This window comes from Salvia hispanica, chromosome 3 (assembly GCF_029641045.1).
Source record: "Salvia hispanica isolate PSC_SH4W2 chromosome 3, Shi_PSC_v1, whole genome shotgun sequence".
Classification (NCBI taxonomy): domain Eukaryota; kingdom Viridiplantae; phylum Streptophyta; class Magnoliopsida; order Lamiales; family Lamiaceae; genus Salvia; species Salvia hispanica.
This window is the reverse complement of record NC_142694.1, coordinates 18,263,191-18,286,423: the sequence shown is the minus strand read 5'-3', so window position 1 is coordinate 18,286,423 and position 23,233 is coordinate 18,263,191. Positions and strand designations below refer to the sequence as shown.

The window sequence follows — 23,233 nt, the reverse complement described above, 5'->3', positions numbered from 1 at the left end:
AATAATCTTGGGATATATGAGAAACAGTTAATAATCATATGAAAAAAATTAACCGGTTGTCATCAAAATTAAGTAATTTAACCTTCAATTAAAATTAATCAGTGTTTAATTATTAATTTAAGTATTAACCATTATAACCGTCGGCACATAAGTTTTTGTCTATAATTATGCAAGGGTTAGTTATATCACATCACCTCAACATAAATAAATATTTTAAAAGGACAGTGCTCGAAGTAAATAGACCTTCATTGCTAGAATGACTTAATTGGAGAAGGATGGAAATATTATAAGCAAGAAAATTGATAAATCTCTTTTCGAGAGGAATATGCTATTAAAAAGGTACTGTAATAGATTTGAATTCCACTACAAATCCTTTTAAAACTAATGGAGCTACTGTTATACTAATATCCATCAAAGCAAATTGAAATTGATGTTGCCTAGACAGTTAGTGGAGTTTAAGATGTGGTGAGTTGAAAAAGATATGAATCTTTTGACTTGGTCTACATTTTAAAATAATTTTTGCTATAAGTACCAAGGTCCAAGTATACATAGCACTGAATTTTGAGTATTACTAGTAATATTTTATCTGAATTAATTCTTTCTATTTAAAATAAGCAATAGTCTAAAAAAACTTCCACTTCAATCCCTGATATCACTTAGTTCACTCTTATTTAAACACTCCTAGCTTCTAATCCATGTTTTGAGCCTTTCTTTTGAAGCTTCAAATTCAGATTCAAATAATTTGAACATCATTTCAAATCGACAACGAGGTGATATATAACATATATAGAGATTCACATCATTTTATAAAATTTTTGAAATGGTTGTCAAATGGAGATAGGAAGCATGTCACACTCTTATACATTATGGTGAGTGCTGGCCAAAACAAAATAGATTGTTCTAGATGAACATATCATATAATTATCATGATTGAAAATTGGATGGCCTTGAAAACAACCCTTCTTAAATGAAATAATCGAAAGAGCTTATCATGTCAAGCTAAGGAGCAGCTACCTATCAAATCCAGAGGCCCCATCATCACTACACTCCTAAAACAAAATACATTTGATTTTAGTTTTTGAAACGATTTATGAACGTCTACATTCATTTTGATTTGTATAAAAAAAGGGGCATGTTCACTATGTAAGAATGGGGCAATTCTTAGCTCAATTGGGGGACTAAAGGTTGTTCACCTTCGCCTTAATGGGTTACTGCTTATCTTGATTTAACCCCCTCATATGATGTCGGACCGGAGTATGGGGACAACCAAGACGACATAATCGCCTTTTTTGCTGCAATGCTTGTTCACCTTCCACTAATTAATTGTTGGGGGCCTTACAATTGGGGGGAGATCCACCCTATTCATGCCAATTGAGGAAGAATTGAAATTTTGCCTAATACTCCCCCCGTCCCACAAGAATATGCACTATTTCCTTTTTAGTTCGTCCCACAAGAATATGCATTTTTAAATTTTGAAGAGTCTTTTCTCTCTAATAAGGTGAGATTCATTCTCCACTAAAAATACTTTAATTATTTGTTCTCTCTATCTCTCTCTTACTTTACCAATTTTACATTAAAACTCGTGTTCACTCCAAAGTGCATATCCTTTGGGAACGGATGGAATAGGTAAGATTTGTTTGTGCATTGAAAAGTGCACCAAAAAATGGACTTAGTTTTACACATTTGCCTCATCTTTCCACCTTTTCACCTTTCCACTTAAAAGGATAAATTTATCAATTCATAATTCTATTAGGTTAAAATCTTTATTTTGGATAATATTTGGACCAATTATTGAGCCAATTCTAGAATACTAAATAATGGCGAAAAAAATTATATATGTGGCTCAATTCTTAGAAAATTTAATTCTTCCGAATGTTAAAAATGGAAATCTCCTATTGTCCAAGGCTCAAATATTATCGGTGACAACAAAATTGTTTCCTCTAAATGTCACGTCATCATAGGAAAAAAAAACACCCTACATTTTCTTATTGCTACAAAGGTAAGTCCGTTACTAATATGTATAGTAAATCGTGTCCAAAATAAAACTAGGTTTAAATTAGTGAATTTTTGGTAATTAATCTTACAACTAATACTCTCTCGTTTCAAAAAAAAAAACTTCTCATTTTGCCACTGTCCACCAATAAAATTCTTATCTTTTTTAATCTCTTTTAATAATGAACCCTACACTCCATCAACTTTATCACTCATATTTCATTATAAACATATACCCCATCTTCCACTAACCTTTCAATCCAATACATAAAACCATCCTTGAGTAGAAAAAAACCCACATCCACCTTTCAATCCAATACATAAAACCATCCTTGAGTAGAAAAAAACCCACATCCACTAACAAAATACTAATAGAAGTACATAAATCCTATAAACAGTATAGATAAAAACTCCTCTTATTTTGGCGACTTTCTCAAATCATATGCATAGGTTTCATGAATTGAGCTAATCTCTCATCGTGGTTGTCCAATTACATCTATTTTTTGAATCATTAATACCATTTTCACTTCGCATATCCCTTTGTCCCATCAAAAAAGATATTTTTTATTTATATATAAATAACATAATTTAAATGTGCACAATGCGCCAACTAATGCTAATGATTTCTGAGTCAAGTATTGCTTGTTCTGATCGAATATATTTGCAGTAAAATACACATTATAAAATTTTGATCGTTTTAATTTTGGCACGAGTTTAAAATGTGATGGTTTTATTGGTTTCTATTTTTGGCTATACTGCTGTCAGTTGGTTGCAAGTATTTGTTTTATCAATTTGGCATAAATTGTAATCATGTGAAAATTACATAGATGTAAACAGTATACAGTCAATATATTAGTGTCATTTTTCCAATTTTATGAACAAAATATTACACGGACAAAAAGTTCATGTATAAAATAAAAAGGACCAAATTAATTACCATATCGGTATTACTTTATTAAGAAATAAAACGTGTGAAATTGCCGAAGTTGTAAAACTTTTGTAATTGTTGTCTGTTTTATATTTATAAGATTGTGAACAAAACTTGCGACACAATATTAAGTACGTATTTAACGATAAGTATGGCTTTTTACATGATATAAGATCAAAAATATGTCTCACTTTATTGTGTTATTGTTGCTTTTAACACACAAGTTGAGTTTAGTTTATAAGTTTAGTAATAGTCTCTATCAAAGTTCTTAGAGACTTACACCTTACACTCATAACTTAGTCTTATAGTACTAAAATCGCATTTCACTTAAAGCTTTTCATGAAGCCATATTTCTTAATTTTAAATTATTTTTTTTATTTCATGTAATTTGCAATCATACATATTTATATACTACTATTATGCAAATTATTAGAAAAATCACCGAATTTTGTCAATTTATGGTCAATTCATTACTTCAAAAAATAACGAATCATACATATTTTTTTTAAATATTAATAAAGTACTTAATACTACTCCATCCGTCCCATTTAAGATGACACACTTTCCTTTTTAATTTGTCCCAAATAAGATGACACATTTCTATTTTTGGAAACTCTCTCTCTCCAATTTATACACTCAACCAATTTTTCTCTTTCTTATTTAAATATTCTACTATCTTTCTCTTTCTATTTAATACTTTCATCTATATTTTCTCTCTCTAATTAAACACATTAATCAACAACTCCTAAAATTCCGTGCAGACTAAGATATGTGTCATCTTAGTCGAGACGGAGGGAGTAATAAATTAAAATATGAAACTATCAAAGAGAAGTGGAATCTAATGTCTAATTCCATGCATGGGTCCTACCATTCGTGCCCCACACACGAGAAACATGACAGCCTAAACAGCCGCTTGTTGAAAACAAATAGCCATTTTATAGTAATATTTCCATGTCCTATTTTGTTTTATTTTATTTTATTTTATTTTATATTTACATGAAATTTAATAATTGTACTTAGAATCAGGATTAGAATCAGGATCTTACCTGCTGTGCATCGATTGATTCCCATGTGATCTCATTTTTAGCAGACGTACTAACTGGTTTCTGTCTTTGCACAACTGGTTTGGTGATCCAACTCTAACCAAGATTTTCAATTTTTTACTCTTAATTAGTTAATAATATTTGCAATTTGCATTTCTTTGTTTATAAGCATTGAATGGTGTAAGTTTACATCTCTTCCGGCATTTTGTTTTTGTAAAATTGAAGTCTGCAGAGGTTTTAAGAAAAAGATAACCAAACGAGAATTGATATTAGACATTATCTTTAGTCACAAGTAAACTTGACAATCGAATGGCTCTGATGACGATTGAGACCAGATGTGAGATACAAGCCCATTGTCATGCTATGAATGAAAAATTTGATGTTCTTTAATTTATTACTCCATACTCTTATATTATTTTTTAGATATAGAATCTTTTAAAATAACACGAGTTTTAACTTATAATTGATAAAAATAAAAAAAAAATAGAAAATAAATAATTAGAGTAATATTAGTGGAAACTTGAGTCTCATTTTATTAAAGAAAAAAATTTCTAGTTTAAAAAATATATTAAAATGAAAATAGTTGTTATTTTTAAATGATCCAGAGTGAAGACAGTAATAGTAGTATTTAATACTCGTATAATTACGCTACACAGAGAAATAAAATTCACTACATGAGATTGAGAATATTCCACACACACTAATATATTGTATGTGTGTGTGAGCGGTGTGCCGAGCATCTAAAAATAAATTAAAATGAGCCGACAGATCCAGGCGTTCTAATTCGATCCGCCGCCGGCTTATTGATAAATAAATACCCGTAAATGTAGTCTACGAATTTAGTTATTTTGTAAATACCAATCAAATTTTGAAATTGAGTTACAGACTGGGTGCTTATCATTTTAATATTTTACAACCAAAATCATCATCTTTTTGTCCCACCTTGTGAATCATGGTTCAATTTTTATCATGCAGATCGTACGATTTTGTATTTGATTTTATTAAATCTATCAGTGCCAGAACAACACACTAATAAGTTTGTTGTTATAGCAATGCTTGATTTTTGTTAAATACATTTCTAAATTCCCCTTCCTTTCTCACCACTTTCTGGCTCAACTTTTTGCCAGCTATTTTTTAACCTATATATATCTCAAATGGAATTTGAACTTATATAATTTTATGTTTTGTATCAAAGTTCTTTATCTTCTTTTGTACAAAGCAAATTTGACTTGAGATTCTTTTTTAATGTAAGTTTTATTTCCTGAATGTCTTCATTATTTCGTTCCCTTGTTTGTATAATTTCAACATAATTTAATCAATCTGTCGTTTTTTTAACTACTAGGCACTTTAAATACTTGTGAATTTCTAGAATAAAATAAAACAACTAAATGTCATTTAAATCAAGAACTTTTAATGTCATTTACATAATATTCACAATAACATTTTCTATATAATTATAATATTATAAATATCATGACACTAGATAGTCGTAGATGAATTTCTTATTCATGAAAACAAAACATACTGTATTTGTTTTATTTCAACAGAGAGGCCGGTGAAGAATAATTAGGTGAATTAGTTAGCAAGCAATTTCGATGGAGGAGCTTAAAAGTTTAGTAGATTTATGGTCAAACAGTCCTTTTTTATGTTTTGAAAGGCCAAGATTCTTACAACTGGTTATCATTATTGATTTTGTTACAATGTATAATTATATTATAGTAAGTGGAAACTACCATTATTGGATGATTTGCAATAATTACACCCTAACCTTTGTCATGTCTGGAATTAAAAATGTAGAAAAATAAAAAAGAAACGCCGTTGCCGGGGATCGAACCCGGGTCACCCGCGTGACAGGCGGGAATACTTACCACTATACTACAACGACTTGATGTTACCTCAGATTGAATTGCTAAATATAATACTACTAAGTAACAAAATTTGTTTGTTATTTTTCTCTCTTTTTTCCCTTATGCATAAAAAAATTGATTAATGCATCGATTTCCCATAAAAGTATGGGTTTTTTCCGATCCAAGGAGAATTCTCCACAAGTTAAATGCAAATATTTAAGTTGATTTATTTAAAGTTTTGTGTTGGGCTACTAGGGTGTGTTTGTAACGATGGAAATGGTCCAATAAATTGAAAAAGCATCCTGCTTTTTGGGCCGAAAGTAATCCATTTTAAGCCCACAAAAAAAATATTTCCGATCTCTCATCATGCCATTAAATTCGAATCATGATGCATCGAAAATTATATTTGTTGTGTATTGCCGTGATTCCATACATAGCTGAATCATGATCTTTTCTTAATTTTACTAAAATGTACTACTCCTTATATAATAAAAATTAATTATATATTACTAAAATTTTCATTAAAAATCTATCCACGCTAACATTGGATTAATTAACTCCAACAATCAACCACTAATTCAGATCCTAGTAATTAATCTATGCTCTCTGGTGTAGTTGGTGAGCATAAGTTATGAGGTTTAATTATTTATGTTTGAGACTTTAAGGTGTTGCAGACGTGGATACCCCACAATTGGATTATTTAGTGTCCTTTTAGACCACCTCCAACCATACACCAAATTCCATTTTTGGTGTAAAAATATGCTCCAACCATACTCCATACCCATACCCATTTTTGGGTTTTTTAATCAAACAACACCAAATTTGAAGTGAACACCAAAATTGAGTATCTACTGCAAAAAAGTCTTAAATATTGCATAATAGTCCTTTATATTATTTGGAGGTTCATGAATCAACCGGCCATAATTTGTTTATTGGAGTACTTGATAGTTTGAATCAGCCGACACTCCTTGCAAATATTGAGTAGAGCTATGGATGTTGAGTTGAGATATGTTGGCGTGTGTTTTACTAGTGTCTAGAAAATCTGATCACACACACACACTCTCTATTTAATTTTGCAAATATTTTTCCATAAGAAAATTAAAAAGGAATCAGAAAGCTGACCATATTATAATAAATTATGTTTTTTTTAGCAAATAATAACTAATAAATTTACAAATATATGAATGAATATTGCTAAAAAATCTTGTTATTATTGCTTATCGTATTAATAGTTTAAAAGTTTCAATTATGTGTCAATAGTTTAGAAGTTGTTTAGCTGAGATTCATTTTTACTAAAGAGTTATGGATGGATGTCGCACAACTATAGAGCAAGTCTTTATTAAGAAAGCAAGTTAAACACAATGCATTAAAATAAAATAAAACACGAACAACAAATTATTATAATAAAATGAAAAACGTCATCTAATAATTTGGTAAATCAGAACCGGATCCTCCAATATTGTCGAAGTACGAAGAATATGCTCTAGTTGCATAGTCATCTGGTTCATCTTGAATATATAAAGTACATTTAATATATAAATATATTAATAAGAAAATTTTCTATATTTATTTAATTTACATAATTAAAAATATTGCGGGACTAATATGTAATTTAAAATAAATATGTAGGTACAATTGAAAAGGTGTAAAAAGTATATAAATATGGAATATTCTTTTGGGTTTGAGTTTGGAGTAAGTGATTGGAGTAAAAGTACTTTTTGGTATGATCCATACTCAAAAATGGGTTTGAGTTTGGTCTAAATGGTTGGAGATGGCCTTAGCTTAGTTTTTTTTTTTTTTTTTTTTTTTCTTTTCAGCTTTCTCTTAAAATACATGTATCTTTTTTGAGATAATATTTTATATTAGAGCGGACGGTTAAGTGCATCTCAATTAGTAAGATATTGGGGGTTCGAGTTGAGTAAAAATTTAGTGGTTCGAACATATTACCACATGGTGTGGTCAACTAATCATTATTGCGAAAATATTATCTCTCTTTCTTTTTTCACTTTTTATGCGATTATGATTGACTTGACACATCACGCGACAATATGTCCGAACTACTGAACTTTTATTCGCTCGGGTCATCATGGGATAAATGAAGAACCAGTATTAATCACATTAAAAAAAGTTTTAAATTGGAGTGGATGATTTGGTAGCAATTGGTTCAAAATATCAAGAATCGAAAATTGATTTCCTACAACAAATTGTCAGCCAAGTAGTACATGTTAGGGTATAAACACGAGAGATCCATGAGATTCATGAAGCAATTATCCATGTAGTGCCCCTCACGCATCAAATTAAAGAGTCCCAAAATATAAAAATTTCATAGCTTTTTTTCGGAACAAGATACAAGAGAGAGAGAGAGAGAGATTGAATGGTATTACTCTTAATTCTCTAATAAGAGAAAATAAAGAGCCATAATTAGAATATAGGTAGACGCCATTTAAAATTATTTGGGTATTACGACACGATAAGATGAGATAAATATTTCATTGTCCAATTGCTCAATTAGATAAGTTTAATTTCATACGTCTAATGCATTCCTATTTGTATTTACTGACATGGACTTAATTTTCTTCAAAATATAACTGTTTGGTGCAAGTTTAAATGAAAATCCTAATTACTAAGAATTTGAGCATTTGAGCATCATATATATACTCCGTATTTTGGTTTTTCTTCAATTAATTATGCGAAAGTTCCAATACATTAAAATCTCTATTTTGTAGAGAAATGTAAGTTCTTAGCAAATGATCAAACCGTATGATCATATAGACATGTCTATATTGAGATAAAAATTGATTTTAATTTTTAATTTATCAATAAAAGATTGATTGATCGAGGGAAGAGAGATATGTTTCCATGATACTTTCGAGAAGTAAATATTGTGAAAAGCCAATGATATAGTGATTGAAATGCAAATCACTTTTTTTTTTTTTTTTTTCCAAAATCTTTCAAAAAAATTATAAAAGAGTGACATTCAAACCAAAAGTAAGATGGAAAGTGGAAACCTTCTATATTGTGATTCAATCTTAAATAATCACTAAGACATAAGATACAAACAAATCCAATGATCAATGTAGAAATAAGACATCTTCATCTATATTGGCGTTCAAAGCTCGAAAATCATAATATTTTCTTGATATTAAATCAAATTCAACGTTTAGAGATATGACAAAAGGTTGTCTTCATAATATTGTCCAATCAAAGCATCTCAATATAAGTTTAAAGACCATCAACTGTTCTTAACAAATAAAATAAAATCAAAACCTCAAATAATATTTAAGACAAAATATTTTTGCACAAATTCATTTGAACCGAGCATCATAACAAATATTGGAAGATAATTAAAATGTTTTTCAAAAAGTCAATTCAAGAGATCATCAAGACGTACATCACATAGACGTTGTTCAAGAAATCAAATATTAGAAGTACCCAAGTTTATTTGCTCTATCCCATTTAGATAAAAAAAACAAAAGCTCATTGGTTTTCTCTCATTTTATAAGAAAAAGAAATTAAAATTTGAAAAGTAATTGAAATAAACAAAAAAAGTAAACCGTGTATTAAACACTTGGCCAACAGCTAGCGAGAAGTCAACTAGTAGTCTCTGAACTTTCTCATCTGCAAACAGCATTCCCTCTTTCCCCAATCAAACCCATTCAAATTTGCTTCCCCACCTCCGAATCGATTGATACCAATTCTCACTACTTCCCTTGAAATTCAACTCATAAAGTTGCAATCTTGTCTCAATCAATAACAAAAAGCAAAACCCCCCAAAATGGGCGGTTGTTTCAGCAAGAAAAACCACTCGAGCCCCGACACCAATGGCTACAGATCCACTGCGGGAGCCAACGCAGGGTACCAGCAAATCAACCACGATTACCAAAAACCGGCGGCGCACCACAATCCTCCGCCGCAGACGCATCACGCGCCGCCGCCTCCAGCTCCACATAAACCCGCGCCGCAGCCCGAGCCCGTAGCAGCTCAGAGATTGGAGCCGAACAACATTCTCGGTAAGCCATTCGAGGATGTGAAGTCGAAATACTCGATTGGGAAGGAATTGGGGAGGGGCCAATTTGGGGTGACTTACATGTGCACTGAGATAGCGACGGGGCATAGCTACGCCTGCAAGTCGATTCTGAAGAGGAAATTGGTGAGCAAGAGTGACAAGGAGGATATGAAGAGGGAGGTGCACATTATGCAGCATTTGAGTGGGCAGCACAACATTGTGGAGTTCAAGGGTGCTTTTGAGGATAGGCAGACAGTGCATCTCATCATGGAGGTGTGCCGTGGGGGGGAGCTTTTCGACAGCATTATCGCGCAGGGGCACTACTCAGAGAAGGCTGCCTCCGATCTCTGCAGGCAGATTGTGAATGTGGTGCAGAACTGTCATTTTATGGGGGTGATGCATAGGGATCTCAAGCCCGAGAATTTCTTGCTTTCGAGCAAGGATGACAAGGCAACGCTCAAGGCCACTGATTTTGGACTCTCTGTCTTCATTGAGGAGGGTTAGTTTGTAGTGTTTTTGGTTTTGCAATTGAACAATTACTGCCTTAATGATGATAATATGTTTGCTTTTAGTATGTTTCTTTGGGTTTTTGATGTTCCATATCGGTTAAGTAATGAATGTTTAAGAGTATATGCATAGGTTCAAAAAGGACTCGTCTTTCAATTTGGGTTAACGGTTAACCATACTGGTACAGATTCTAAGTATTTGATAGTGGTGTCTTTGTAGTGATATGAGTCCCCACCCTTGTATGCTCGATGAGTTTTACATGGTCGTTATGCTCATATAGTTTGTTGTTTGTAGTATGAGAAATGTTGATGATAGGACATTAATGGAAAGGGGCATTTAGGTGATGGTCTAATTGATATTAGTAGTTCTTGAAATAGTAAAGTTTCCTATTTCACTTTCACCTTAGATGGCAAATGGTTTCGAAGCTGACCAGGTTGACTTGATAGAAATGATACTCCGGTTGACCTGTTAAATGTTTAAGTTGGGTTTGAGTCTGTGTGTAGATGGTTACAGAGATTGTTCACACCTGCTGATGAGTGGTAACGTTGTAGGAACTTTCATGCTGTTTCATCTTAACAGCACTATCATCATAGAAGCTTAAGGTAGATCTTTTAGCTATTGAAAATTTTAGATCAAAACAAAACTTATAGAATCTCACATAGCATATCAATACGAGTCCAGTCCGTGGTAGTTAATGGGAAAATCAACTTTTGTTCAGTAATATAACTAATGCAAATGATTTGATGGTGAGCTGTGAAGCTTTTATAACTCTTTCAGAAGTCCTCTTGAAGACACATGGATTAAAATAGTGGTTTTGTAAGCTTAGCTGACGTGTCAAGAATCGATGATCTGCATTAATTACTCTATACTGAATAAGTTTTCAGCCTTAAAAAGCCAAAAACAAATAACCAAATGCACCCAACATATTCGTAAATGATAAATATCCTCTATTTGTTAAAAATGACTTTTAACTAAAATCGAAATCCTACAACCCCCCTCGAGCTTGACTGTACATCGTATGAGCTCAGCTTCTCTACATATTCCCCAAAAAGTGGTTTGTGCAGGCCTTTAGTTTAACATACCATCAGCATGTTCAACTGACACGTAGACAACACAAATAGTCCCATTTTCATTTTTTACTTTTGTAAAATGGCAGTTGTCATGCACTGGATTGTGAAATGGCCACTTTGTTATCACAACACTGATACACTTTCAAAAGAATCTTTAAGTTAGTTCTTCTAGCAACAACTTAAACAATATAACGTCACACTCCATGTGCTACTGACTTCAATTCGACTTGTGAACTGCTCTGAGCCAGGACACCATCGCGTTTAAAAACACAATTTTTACATTAAATTGATGTACTTCCTACTCTTGTGAATTACTCTTGTCATGTCCATCTTGACCAAAGTTTTGCTTTTGCCTTATAACCAGGTTCTGGATACCATGAAAGCTAACACGAAGGACAAATGACAACTTAAGAAACAATGACTTAAAAATTCAATTCGAACTGACTTAAAAAATAATCAGTGTTGCCAAAATCTATTGGAAATTATTTAAGGATTTCTTGTAAGCATCATTTGAGTGCACGTATATGATTTATTCCTTTTATCGAAGCCATCTACCTGACATTTAAGTATTTCCTTCCTTGTGTTTTATTTACTCATGTCGATATCTTATATTTTGAGAACTAATAATTGTCAACTTGATGGCTAAATTTCAGGCAAGGTGTATCGTGATATTGTTGGTAGTGCGTACTATGTTGCCCCAGAAGTTCTGCGGCGAAGTTATGGGAAGGAGATAGATGTATGGAGCGCTGGTGTAATTTTGTACATTCTCCTTAGTGGTGTACCTCCATTTTGGGCAGGTTAGGCTAAATTAACTTTCTCCATGAAGTACTCCTAAGTCCTATCTGCCAGATTTCTTAGTGTTATGATCATCTGCTGCAGAGACTGAAAAAGGCATTTTTGATGCTATACTAAATGAAGAAGTTGATTTTGACAGCCAACCTTGGCCTTCAATTTCAAGCAGTGCCAAAGATCTTGTTCGAAAAATGCTGAACAAAGACCCCCATAGAAGAATAACTTCTGCACAAGTACTTGGTAATCATCTCCTTCCCTTTCTAGTTATTGATGTATGTTTGTATATTTTCTGAATATCTTATATGTACTTTAATCATCTTTGAAATGAACTCTCACAGTATCTTTTCATTTTTGGTTTTACTAATTGCTACTTTCTTTGCCGATCAAAAGCTAGATTTCCCACATTTTTTGATTTTATTGCAATTCAAACAAACCAGCCGCTCATTAATAGTATAGTCAGCTAGAACATGGCTTTGGAATCAACAGCAGTAAATATGAAAAGGCCCTCATTAAAAAACTCATGTATAAGTGTAAAATAATTGGAGTCTATCTTGGGCCAATACCTTTACTAACATAGTAACATAGTAACATTAGACTCAAATGACTTTAATGTTATTATTGCACGTTTGTGCTAGTTTTAGTCAGTTTTCTTTTTTCAGAGTTTTGCATAGTTAAAAAGAATCTACAATTTTGGTATTTTCTGTTACAAGTTGGTAGTGATGCGTTTTTAATTTATTCTGAACCTCTATTGTCTTTTTTGTCTGTGTTTAAAGAGCACCCTTGGATTAAGGGACAAGCATCTGACAAGCCAATAGATAGTGCGGTGCTCTCTAGGATGAAGCAATTTAGGGCCATGAATAAGCTGAAGAAACTTGCGCTAAAGGTAATTTCCTTCGTGTCTTTATATTTGGTATGAATCATACAATTGTTGGATGAGCAGTTTAGTGGTTTTTATCAAGAATCTTATTAGTACACTCGTAAAAAAGGTTTTAAAAATAAAAAAGTATTGAGCAACTAATTTTGTTTAAATGGCCATAAATAAGATTCTGAATGAAAAATAGCTATGAAGCTATTGCCATTTTAGCCTAGTTGGTTAGCCGCAAACCATTGTCTAGTGATGAGATTTGATCACAGGGCTTTTTATTTGCGACTCTCTTGGGAGGAATGTATTTATTATATTTCCACCTGTGGAATATTTTAATGAGATTTTCTGGTCATGCATATAATTGCATGTAAAACTTTCTTTATGGCTATTCTCTTACCATCGTCTACCGGATCTGAAACCTTCCTAGGTCATAGCACAAAGTTTATCAGAAGAAGAAATTAAAGGTCTGAAAGCAATGTTCGCGAATATGGACACAGATAATAGCGGCACAATCACCTATGAAGAACTTAAAACTGGTTTGGCTCGTCTTGGTTCTAAACTGTCGGAAACAGAAGTGCAACAACTAATGGAAGCTGTAAGTATAACCACATCTCATTTGGGACAATTTCATCTAACATCAGGTTCGACTTGTGTGGTACATTTAACAATTGATACTGGTAATGCCAGGCGGATGTAGATGGTAATGGGACTATCGACTACATTGAATTTATCACTGCTACAATGCACAGGCATAAGCTCGAACGAGATGAGCACCTGTTCAAAGCATTTCAGTTCTTTGATAAGGATAACAGTGGGTAAGATCTGATTCCGTTCTCTTTATTTCTATGCTTTAAGACTGAACTTTCTATTCCAGAAACTCCTCTCGAATTTCTTATCTCAATAATTGGGCTATGTAGACCTTACAAGTTACATGCATTATCATTAACTAACTCGTCATTCTACTTAAAATTGCATCTCAGTTATATCACAATGGACGAACTAGAAACTGCTATGAAAGACTATGGTATGGGGGATGGAGCTACCATCAAAGAAATCATTTCTGAGGTGGATACCGACAATGTAAGTTAGCAATGTGTTTGGTTCATTTCATTTGATTTCAAAATATATATCGATGTTACATACGTTGGTACGTACAGGATGGGAAAATTAACTACGAGGAATTCTGTGCAATGATGAGAAGTGGAACGACACAACCAGTAAAGCTCTTCTAGAGGAACGAAATGGATGTTTGTTGTGCAAGTCGTTTTCGAACTCAGAAATATTTCTGCTGAGGATATGAGAGTGTTTGATAAGGTTTGCGGGACAACATTTCCCTGACAGGGAGTGGTGAGATTTATGAGGCATTTTAGTTCGAAATGAAACTTGTTTTTTCCAGATGAGCGATAATTTATGTTGTTCACTCTTTGTATGTTGTTCGTGTGAATAATTATGTGTTCGATTAAGTTGAATCTTCGGATAGTGTTGTGCTCTCATCTTCGTGGTGTGATCTTTTATTGTTTGGTTGGAGACTTGTTGACCAACTTGTTTCAGCGCCGTTGGTTTTTTTGTTGAAAAGAGACTTCTGGTGCCTCAACTTTGCATCTATGATTTACAAATGCTGTATTTGGTGAACTGCAGTATGAAAGTGAAAAATGTTTTGGAACAACAAAAACAACATTTTGGGTGCTTGAAACTCGGTAGTGTGATTTTATTAATCAATTACTCTCTGGTTAAGTTTGTAGATTAGGGTGAAATCATATTCTTTTATATAGCTACATCGCTACTACATTAAAAGTTTTATAGCATTAAAATATATGTATGCTACAATGAACTTTATAATATTAACTTATGCAAACCAAATTACCAAAGGATGTAAGTAAGGTGTGATATGCATTACGAGGACATTCAAAATAAACAAAAGCTTTTAAGGGGGTGACTATTTTAAAGGGGTTGATTATTGAATGATATGATTGATTGATTCAAGCAAATTCACTGTTTATTTTAGTTCATTTGTATAAAAGTAATAAAGAGATATGTTTTCGAGTCGACCGGGTGCTTGTATACGACAAACTCCACTCCTACTTTAGATATTATTTATTGTATTGTCATTGCGTATTCATTAAATATTTAGTATTCAAGTTTTAGAGTACATGCATTTAGATTTATGCATACTAGACTAGTTGTGGAACAAGTCCCATTCGGGCCCTTGCTGAAGAAAAATAGTAATAGTATTTCGCAACATTGTGCAAAAGACATTTCATAGCAATATTGCTACGTATACACATAAGGGTCCTAAGATTTCCTACCTTAGGAAACTAACAAGGATTGAGGTGATATAACACTAAAATGATCAAACGATAGAAACGATAAAAATTATATTTCTCAATCTTTGTAGATAATATTTAACATATAATATTGATTGTACATTGTTTTAAATTACTGAAAGATGCAAGTTTTCATCGCCCAAATTAATCTTGATATCTTGGACAATGGTAATTGAAACCTCAACAATGCTACAACTATCATTACATCATTTTGATAATATCCACCAGAGGAGTTCATAATAGTTGGGCCGATTGAAATTGAATTCCATTAATAATAAATAGGTGTATGGACTAGAGCACTCTTGTTCAAATTATGAGCCAATAGCTGAGATTAACGAATAGATATTAAAATCTTAACTACAGAAAATTAATTTTCTATGAATGATGTATTGTCTGGAATGTAGATTAGTTGTAAACTTGGGATTGAATGGGTGGGTCACTGGAGGGGATAACTTTATATTCAGAGGTAGAATTCATGACTGTTTTGAAATTTAATCAAATTCATATATCCATCTTCCATTCATGAAGATAAGTTAAAATAGAAGTTAGGTTTCATTTTGCAACCAAAATCAGATCTTCAATAAAATAACAAAATCAGCTTTCAATCATCAATGTATCTACCAAGTGCTAGATCAGCAAATTTATGCTACAAATCAACAATCACTCATTTTATTCATCTCAGGTGTTTCTTCATCTCCTTTTTGTATAGATTACACACCTAAACTCCAGAAACTACAATGACAAATCGAAAAAACAAAGTAAATAAAGAAACAAATCGAGAAAAATCAGGACTAAACCTGAGAAAAATACGGCTTCACAGCAATGTGTTTCCTGCGACGCAGGCATCGCGGAAACCTCGCAACCCGCGGACTGAAACAAGGAACTCCCTCTCCAGCTAAATCCGAGGAATGCAGCGGCGGAATCGCGGATTGCGAGCTCAAATCGAGCTGAGACAGAGCACGAAGAGCTCGCGCTCCGTTTTCTCTGGATCTAGCGGAGATTTTGGAGTATCTCAATGAAGCAAGGGCGCCGGGCTTCAGGTACGTGTAAAATGACGTTGTGGCGCAGCTTCCAGTCCTCGTTTTCATGGCGTTGGTTTAGAGAGAAACCCTAGAGAGAGAAAGCAGTGAAATGAGCGATTGGGTTGAGAAGAGCGGGAGAGAGAGGCATGGGCTTTAAATACTAGGCGGGAAAATGGTAGTTGCGACTTGCTGACGTCAGCTTTTGACTCGGCTGGGCCTTGACTAGATGGGCTGCCCGGATCGTTTTTCATGTTGCCCATACAAAATTATTCAGATAATGCAATTAATTGGAAATTAAGGATTTGAATTCACAAAACTTGACATTATGCACATTCAATAACCACTCAAACCTATAAAAGTATCATCCTAACTGCCTCAACTCTCCAACAATTTCTGTATATTGTGATGATGCTTGCGATGTGGCCTCAATTGCACTCTCATTCCCAACTTGGTTTTTAATTTTTTATTACTGTTGTATATGAAGGCAAGTGTCTCCCAAAATTTATGCACTCTCTGCCCATTGCATGTCAACGGGTGTTTCAAGTGGACCAAATTTTAGATTAGGCGAATATTTTTGTATTAAAGGAAAAGTCACATTTAGTGAATATAATTGAGTCATAGAAGTGATTTATGGTGATGCGTGAAGCTTTTATAGAGTTTGATGGTTTATTTGTTACTACTACTATTTTGCTTTTTATAACTGTTATATTTGGACTATTGGTCCACTCTTGTGACTTGAGGCTTTTATTAATAGAGAAAATTAATTAAGGTTTTAGTCATTTTAGATAATAACACAATTGAAGTTTTAAACTTTTGTATTCAAGTGTCTCTTTTTTTAAGAGGACTAAAACGTGGGTGCGGACATTTGTGAGTAACTCATATACCTATGTTATTTTTGAGAAAATTTATACGGGTCTGAACGCACACACGGTACATCCATTTAATTATGATTCACCTTTTTCTTTTATATATAATATTAGTATTTACTATTCCGACTAGAGATAGAATGTGGATCGGGCTAGTCCAGACCAACTCAATTTGGTCGCGGGAATTGGGTACCATGCACACAAGGCCACCCTTTCGTCTACATGATACCTATAAAATTAGATGCTGAATCACAATTAAATTTTTATGGTTGTAAATTGAGTATTTTTTATTATAGTTAGTATTTTATACTTACATCTTTATTATTTAGTGTTGCCGCATCACGCAAGGGATATTTCACAACAAATCAATGCATAGCAAGCTAATTTATCAACTTATTTAATATATATATACTGCTAACTAGATATCAATATGATCATATTAAAATGTCGACACAAATTTGTGTTGACATTTTAATGTGATCGTGTTGACATTTTTAATATTAATGTCGACACATTGTATTAAAATATCAATTAATTGACATTTCAGTATCATCGTGTTGACATTTTAATGTGATTGTGTTGACATTTTTAATATTAATGTCAACACAGTGTATTAAAATATTAACTAATTTTATGTTGACATTTTAGTATCATTGTGTTTATATTTTTAATACACTATATTAATGAGTTAGCAGAATTAGCAACTTAAGAAAAAATAACAATGGATCAAACCGCTATGACCCACTACTTAAAATACAATTATTTATCGTTCTCCTAAAATAAATTACTACTGTATCATATCATTTTCAATTATTACTCACTTACAATAAAAAAAACTCAGTAAATTTAGCTGAAAGGTGGAGTATATTTTTTGGAAAGAACGATATAATTTGATACGGAATAGGACAATGTACATTGTACAAAGTTTTAATACACAGTAATTTAGCTGCATGTGCTACTGATCAGTATCATAATTTATGTACCTATATCCATCAATCAAGTACACTTTTTAGGTGACTTTTATTTGCATTGAAATCTAATAACGTGATTTGGATCATACTCTATATTTGACTTGACCACAAATTTATATGCAAACCCTAACATTGATTTCGATAATAAGAAAATAGTTTCAATCTACTGTAACAATATTAAAGTTACACAACGATTACAATTAATAACCTGAAAAATGACTGTAAACCCCATGCTCACTAAAAGTAGATATGATGTGTGCTGCTTTACCAAAACGGGTAAATTTGACATTTGCATTGTTTGTTCCAAAAGAGTAGCTAGCTGTCCTATCTAATCTAATAAATTACTAACAACGTTATCTCCTAAAAAAAAAATCAAATTGTTGATGTTGTTTTGGATTATTTTCCGTACCGAACTGTAACCCCATAAATTATTTTTTTTCAGATAAGGCGTTTTTAGTACACACAGCTGTTTACTGCATCGTTAAATCATTTGATTCGTCTCTGCCATTTTTACTATTTTTAGGGCCAAATGAATTAGTATAGCCCAACTCATTATCTACATGACTACATCCCCCCTAATTTTTGTCGTTTTCAATCTACTTTTTTTCTTTTCTATTATTTTTTAATTTATGGTATTTAAAATTTTTACACCCTATTTCTCAGAGTCTCAAAAGAGTTGATTTGAGGAATACAAAAAGGTGTGCTCTAGTTGTATTCTTTTATCCTCATCCACAAAAATCTCCATACAAGTTCCTAAATTTAGCTGCAGAAATGGAAGGCGGGAAGAAGGCGGTGGAAGAGGAGGATCTTCAAGAAGAGGAAGTGTGGGAAATGATCAATGCAAGAGAAGGTTCAAACTCAAGCTCAAAAACAATGGGAAACTTCAACCAATGCAATCTCTCATCATCTTCTTTTGCATGGCACGTTGGTGGCGGCGCTCCGAGGGTGTCTCGCCACCACCGCTCAGCCCCCGTGGACATTCCCGGCTTGTCAAAGATTAAGAAAAGGTCTAAGCGAAGTGATTTTGACACTCGGGTTGATGAGGACGAGGACGAGGAGGACGAGGAGGGGGAGGTGGGCCCACCGCATGAAGTGTTGGCAAAAAGGCTTGAGAGAACAAGGATTATTGCTTCACATTCAATGTGTGAAGGAGTTGGGAGGACTCTCAAAGGAAGAGACCTCAGCAAAACCAGGAATGCTATTTTAACCAAGACTGGTTTTATTGAATAGATTACAAAAACATATGTATCGTGATCATAATATGTATTTAGGGGCTTAAATGCATTCCTAATCCAACTATCTTAATGGATTTGGTCCAAGGTTATTTTTGTCATTTCGGAAGAGATTTTGTATTCTTGGCATGTTCCAAGCATTTTAATGAAGGGAAGATTTAGATTTTATTTATGAGTTGAAGTAGGTGAATCAGCTAGTTTTTCAAGTATAGATACACTACCTCGAATTAGTAGTCTACATGGAGGTCTACTCTGTCTCGTCAGGTACAATCAAGGATTCACTATTTAATTCGAGAATTTAATGAATAAAGATAGAAAACTAAAATTTTATGTTAACCACAATTAAAAGAAGGTGGCAATAAACTTTTGGGTAAGTGTAGCATTTCAGTAAATATAGGTGTATATAGATATTAATAAAATAATTATCTCATTTAGTTACGGCTGACAATTTTTGGCACGACACAATAACACGACACGAACCCGCACGAAATTAATGGGTATGTCAAGGATTATTGGGTTCGTGTCCTTATCGTGTCGACACGATAACGACACGAAAACTTCATGTCGTGTTCGTGTCATGTTTGTGTCGTGTCGTGTCGTGTTCGTGTTACACGTTAAGAAATAATATTAATATATTACTTATAATATTATTATTTTTTATTTATTTTAAAATTTTAAAATTAAAATTTAAAATTTAATATTAGAAATAATATTAATATATTATAATATTATTATTATTGTGTCGTGTCATATATGTGTTGTTATCTTGTCGTGTTGACCCGAAGTGGTTCGTGTTGTTAATGGGTTCGTGTCGTGTTCGTGTCTGAGGGTAGCGGATCGTGTTCGTGTTCGGAGTTTCCTTAACGGGTCGTGTTCGTATTTGTTGTTATCGTGTCGTGTCGTTATCGTGTCGACATGATAACGACACAACCAGCGACAGATCTACATAGGGCCAAGCCACCCACTCCAGTGGGGGCTTGGCCGGCGCTAGACCCGGAATACTCCTGCTCTGGCCATCCTCCGGCCGGTCTCCGCCCCTGCCCGGATAGCTTGAGCTCTGCGCAGACTATACTCCCCCGTCAAATTTGAAGATTGGAGGAAGGAGAATCAATTATGGCTATTTCATTTTGGGCCATTAGTTGTTTGAGTGATTGGGCTTTTATATATTTTTAGTTTTTTGGTATATGTATAATGAAGCCCTTGAAAGTCCAAATTATCAATTTCAGATTTCTAAATTTAATTGGCATAATCGTATAATGCATAAATCTAATCAAAATATAATAACTTAATAATAAAATTGATTATAAAATTATTTTCTTACTTTCTTGGCAAATTAACAATTTGAGAACACATATTAGTTTCAAATTATTTACAGAAAAATCTTATAATTATTGATTACCTTTATGTATTTGATATTTTCTCAAAAATTTAAAAGAATATTCAATTTCAAATGCTCCAAATAATAGTACTAGTATTAAAATTCTAAATGCAACAGTGAACCACCAAAGAATTAATGTTACAAGTGTTGCAAGAAAAATTCATTTTTTTTTTAAAATGAGACTATTCTTCAAATTGTACAAACATAACGACTCATCGGAAAAAAAGTTATCTAGTGTCTCGTAAAACCTGTACTGACGTTACATGTAACATAAAATATTTTTTATTACATTATTAGTACTATTATTATTATGTTAGTACTCCCTCCGTTCCATAGCCATGGACGCGTTTCTTTTCGGCACGGAAATTAAGAAAATTGTGTTAGGTGAGTTAAGCAAAGTGAGAATAAAGTGGAAAATGAAAAAGGTAGAGAGACGAAGAGAGAATAAAGTAGGTGTGGATAAATGTGTTGACTCTTACTAAAAAAAGAAAGGGATATTGACATCTAATATCACGAAACTTTCAAATAGTTGGGTTTTTCCCACGAACTTTAAAATTGGCAAATAATATCACGAACTTTACCACGTGTTTGTTTTTTCCACGAATGAAAAAATTCTCACAAATAATACTATGATACTGATTTTTTTTCGTAATTTCTCGACAACAATTTCGAAAGTTTCAAGTTTTCAATATTTGAAGATAGTTTTTCTTGAAGCACACCCTAAAAAATTGTTCTTCAATCTATTAAAATAACATGAATTTTTTCATTCGTGTGAAAAAACATACCCAAGGTAAAGTTCGTGATATTATTTGCCTATTTTAAAGTTCATGGGAAGAATCCAACTTTTTGAAAGTTTCGTGATATTAGATGCCAATAACCCAAAAAGAAATGACTCAGTTACTATGGAGCGTAACAAAATGGCAAAATGACTCTATTACTATGGAAAGAATGAAGTACTTTTTATTATTTTTATTAAATTTCAGCACCAGCTTGAATTAAATCTTGGATCCATCACTCGTCACTGGACACAACAGACATGATTTGTCACCCCTACATTTAATGCTTAATTCAATTGACAATATTACCCTTTCTCTTTAATTGTAACTTCTATTTAATTCATATTCCATCTTTTTTGAGACGTAATTTGCTACTCAACTTTAAAATAGTTTTTTTAATTTTTATTTTTTAAATATTGTACTTTTTCAAACAAATTTAAGGTTAATTAAAATTTCTAATTAAATATAAAAGCAATAAACCATCCAATTATTTCAACTATGTATGCATCTACCATTATTCAGTTAAATATAAAATGTTAAATATAAAATTTATTAAATTTCAAGATTATCAAATTAATTATAAAATTGAATTGAAAATCGATTGACTTAATAAGAGATCAATAAAAAAAAAAAATTGAGTGAAAGATAGAATTGGTCAAAATTAAGGACTCGTTAATTTTAACTTTTACTACCATTCTCATTGATCCTTTCCGCTGTATATATATAATTAAGTAAAAAGTGAATGCAAATTCAAATGAATCAATATCTCTGTTTGTTCCAATGTTTGTTGTATATTGATTTCATCTGATCCATTATTCTTTTTCTCATGATACCTCATTTTTCACATGTTTTAATTATCTAAGAATTATATGCGAGGTTTATAGCTCATTATACAAGAAAGATGCTTCGGAGTTCTTGTATGTGTAGCCTTTTTGAGAATTAATATAATCCGAATAAAGAATTCAAAATTAATTTTCTTAATTGTCTCATCCATGCAAAAATCGACATCTTTTAGTGATGTGGAAAACGATATTCAATAAAACAAGAAGATAAATGAGATACAAAGGAATATAGTAGAAAAAAATACTACTCCCTCCGTCCCAAAGTAAATGTCACACTTGAGAATTGACACGAGATTTTATGAGGTGTTATTTTGTGTGTTAGAAGGAGAGAGAAAATAGTATATTTATATTAATGTGACAGAGAGTTTTTTCTAAAAAAGAAAATGTGACATCTTTTGTTGAATGAACTAAAAAGGAAAATGTGACATCTACTATGGGACGGAGGGGGTACTTATTTTAAATATATTGTTTTGAATATCATTAAAAGACGATATTCTATGCACGAATGGAACAATTGAGAAAATTTGAGACTTTATGATTTAATATTATAATTAGAAAGTTCATTGAACATACTGAATTTGACCAAAATTTATACTCCCTCCGTCCCACTTTAGGAGTCCCGGTTTACTACTTTTGGGTGTCCCACTTTATGAGTCCCGGTTGGAATATTCCATAATTGGTAATAGGCCCCACATTCCACTCACCTTTTTCCACTCACATTTTATTATAAAACTAATATATAAAAGTAGGACCCACATTCCACTGTCTTTTT

At 32.6% G+C, this 23,233-nt stretch overlaps 2 protein-coding genes and 1 non-coding gene across 3 annotated transcripts; 2 read left to right on the top strand and 1 right to left on the bottom strand.

Moving 5' to 3' along the window:
• Positions 1-5,776: 5,776 nt before the first annotated feature.
• Positions 5,777-5,848, bottom strand: TRNAD-GUC (transfer RNA aspartic acid (anticodon GUC)). Its single transcript has one exon. It is a non-coding gene; the product is annotated as a tRNA-Asp (tRNA).
• A 3,556-nt stretch (positions 5,849-9,404) lies between these two features.
• On the top strand, positions 9,405-14,644 carry LOC125213946 (calcium-dependent protein kinase 2-like). The gene is made up of 8 exons (XM_048114760.2): positions 9,405-10,315; positions 12,047-12,190; positions 12,273-12,425; positions 12,959-13,068; positions 13,478-13,645; positions 13,738-13,865; positions 14,031-14,130; positions 14,208-14,644. Exons 1-8 carry the CDS (start codon positions 9,586-9,588, stop codon positions 14,280-14,282), a joined length of 1,608 nt encoding a protein of 535 aa, XP_047970717.1. The 5' UTR covers positions 9,405-9,585; the 3' UTR covers positions 14,283-14,644.
• Positions 14,645-18,979: 4,335 nt separating this feature from the next.
• Positions 18,980-19,463, top strand: LOC125209430 (protein S40-7-like). Its single transcript, XM_048109027.2, has one exon. The coding sequence runs from the start codon at positions 19,005-19,007 to the stop codon at positions 19,461-19,463; it is 459 nt and encodes a 152-aa protein (XP_047964984.1). The 5' UTR covers positions 18,980-19,004.
• Positions 19,464-23,233: the final 3,770 nt, after the last annotated feature.

What these genes read in the sequence shown, in the direction of transcription:
- LOC125213946 (XM_048114760.2), top strand. Translation starts at nt 9,586, where the DNA reads ATGGGCGGTTGTTTCAGCAAGAAAAACCACTCGAGCCCCGACACCAAT. An exon ending in CTCTGTCTTCATTGAGGAGG is followed by an intron (nt 10,316 to 12,046) that starts GTTAGTTTGTAG and finishes GCTAAATTTCAG; the next exon opens with GCAAGGTGTATCGTGATATT. An exon ending in TGCAACAACTAATGGAAGCT is followed by an intron (nt 13,646 to 13,737) that starts GTAAGTATAACC and finishes TGGTAATGCCAG; the next exon opens with GCGGATGTAGATGGTAATGG.
- LOC125209430 (XM_048109027.2), top strand. Translation starts at nt 19,005, where the DNA reads ATGGAAGGCGGGAAGAAGGCGGTGGAAGAGGAGGATCTTCAAGAAGAG.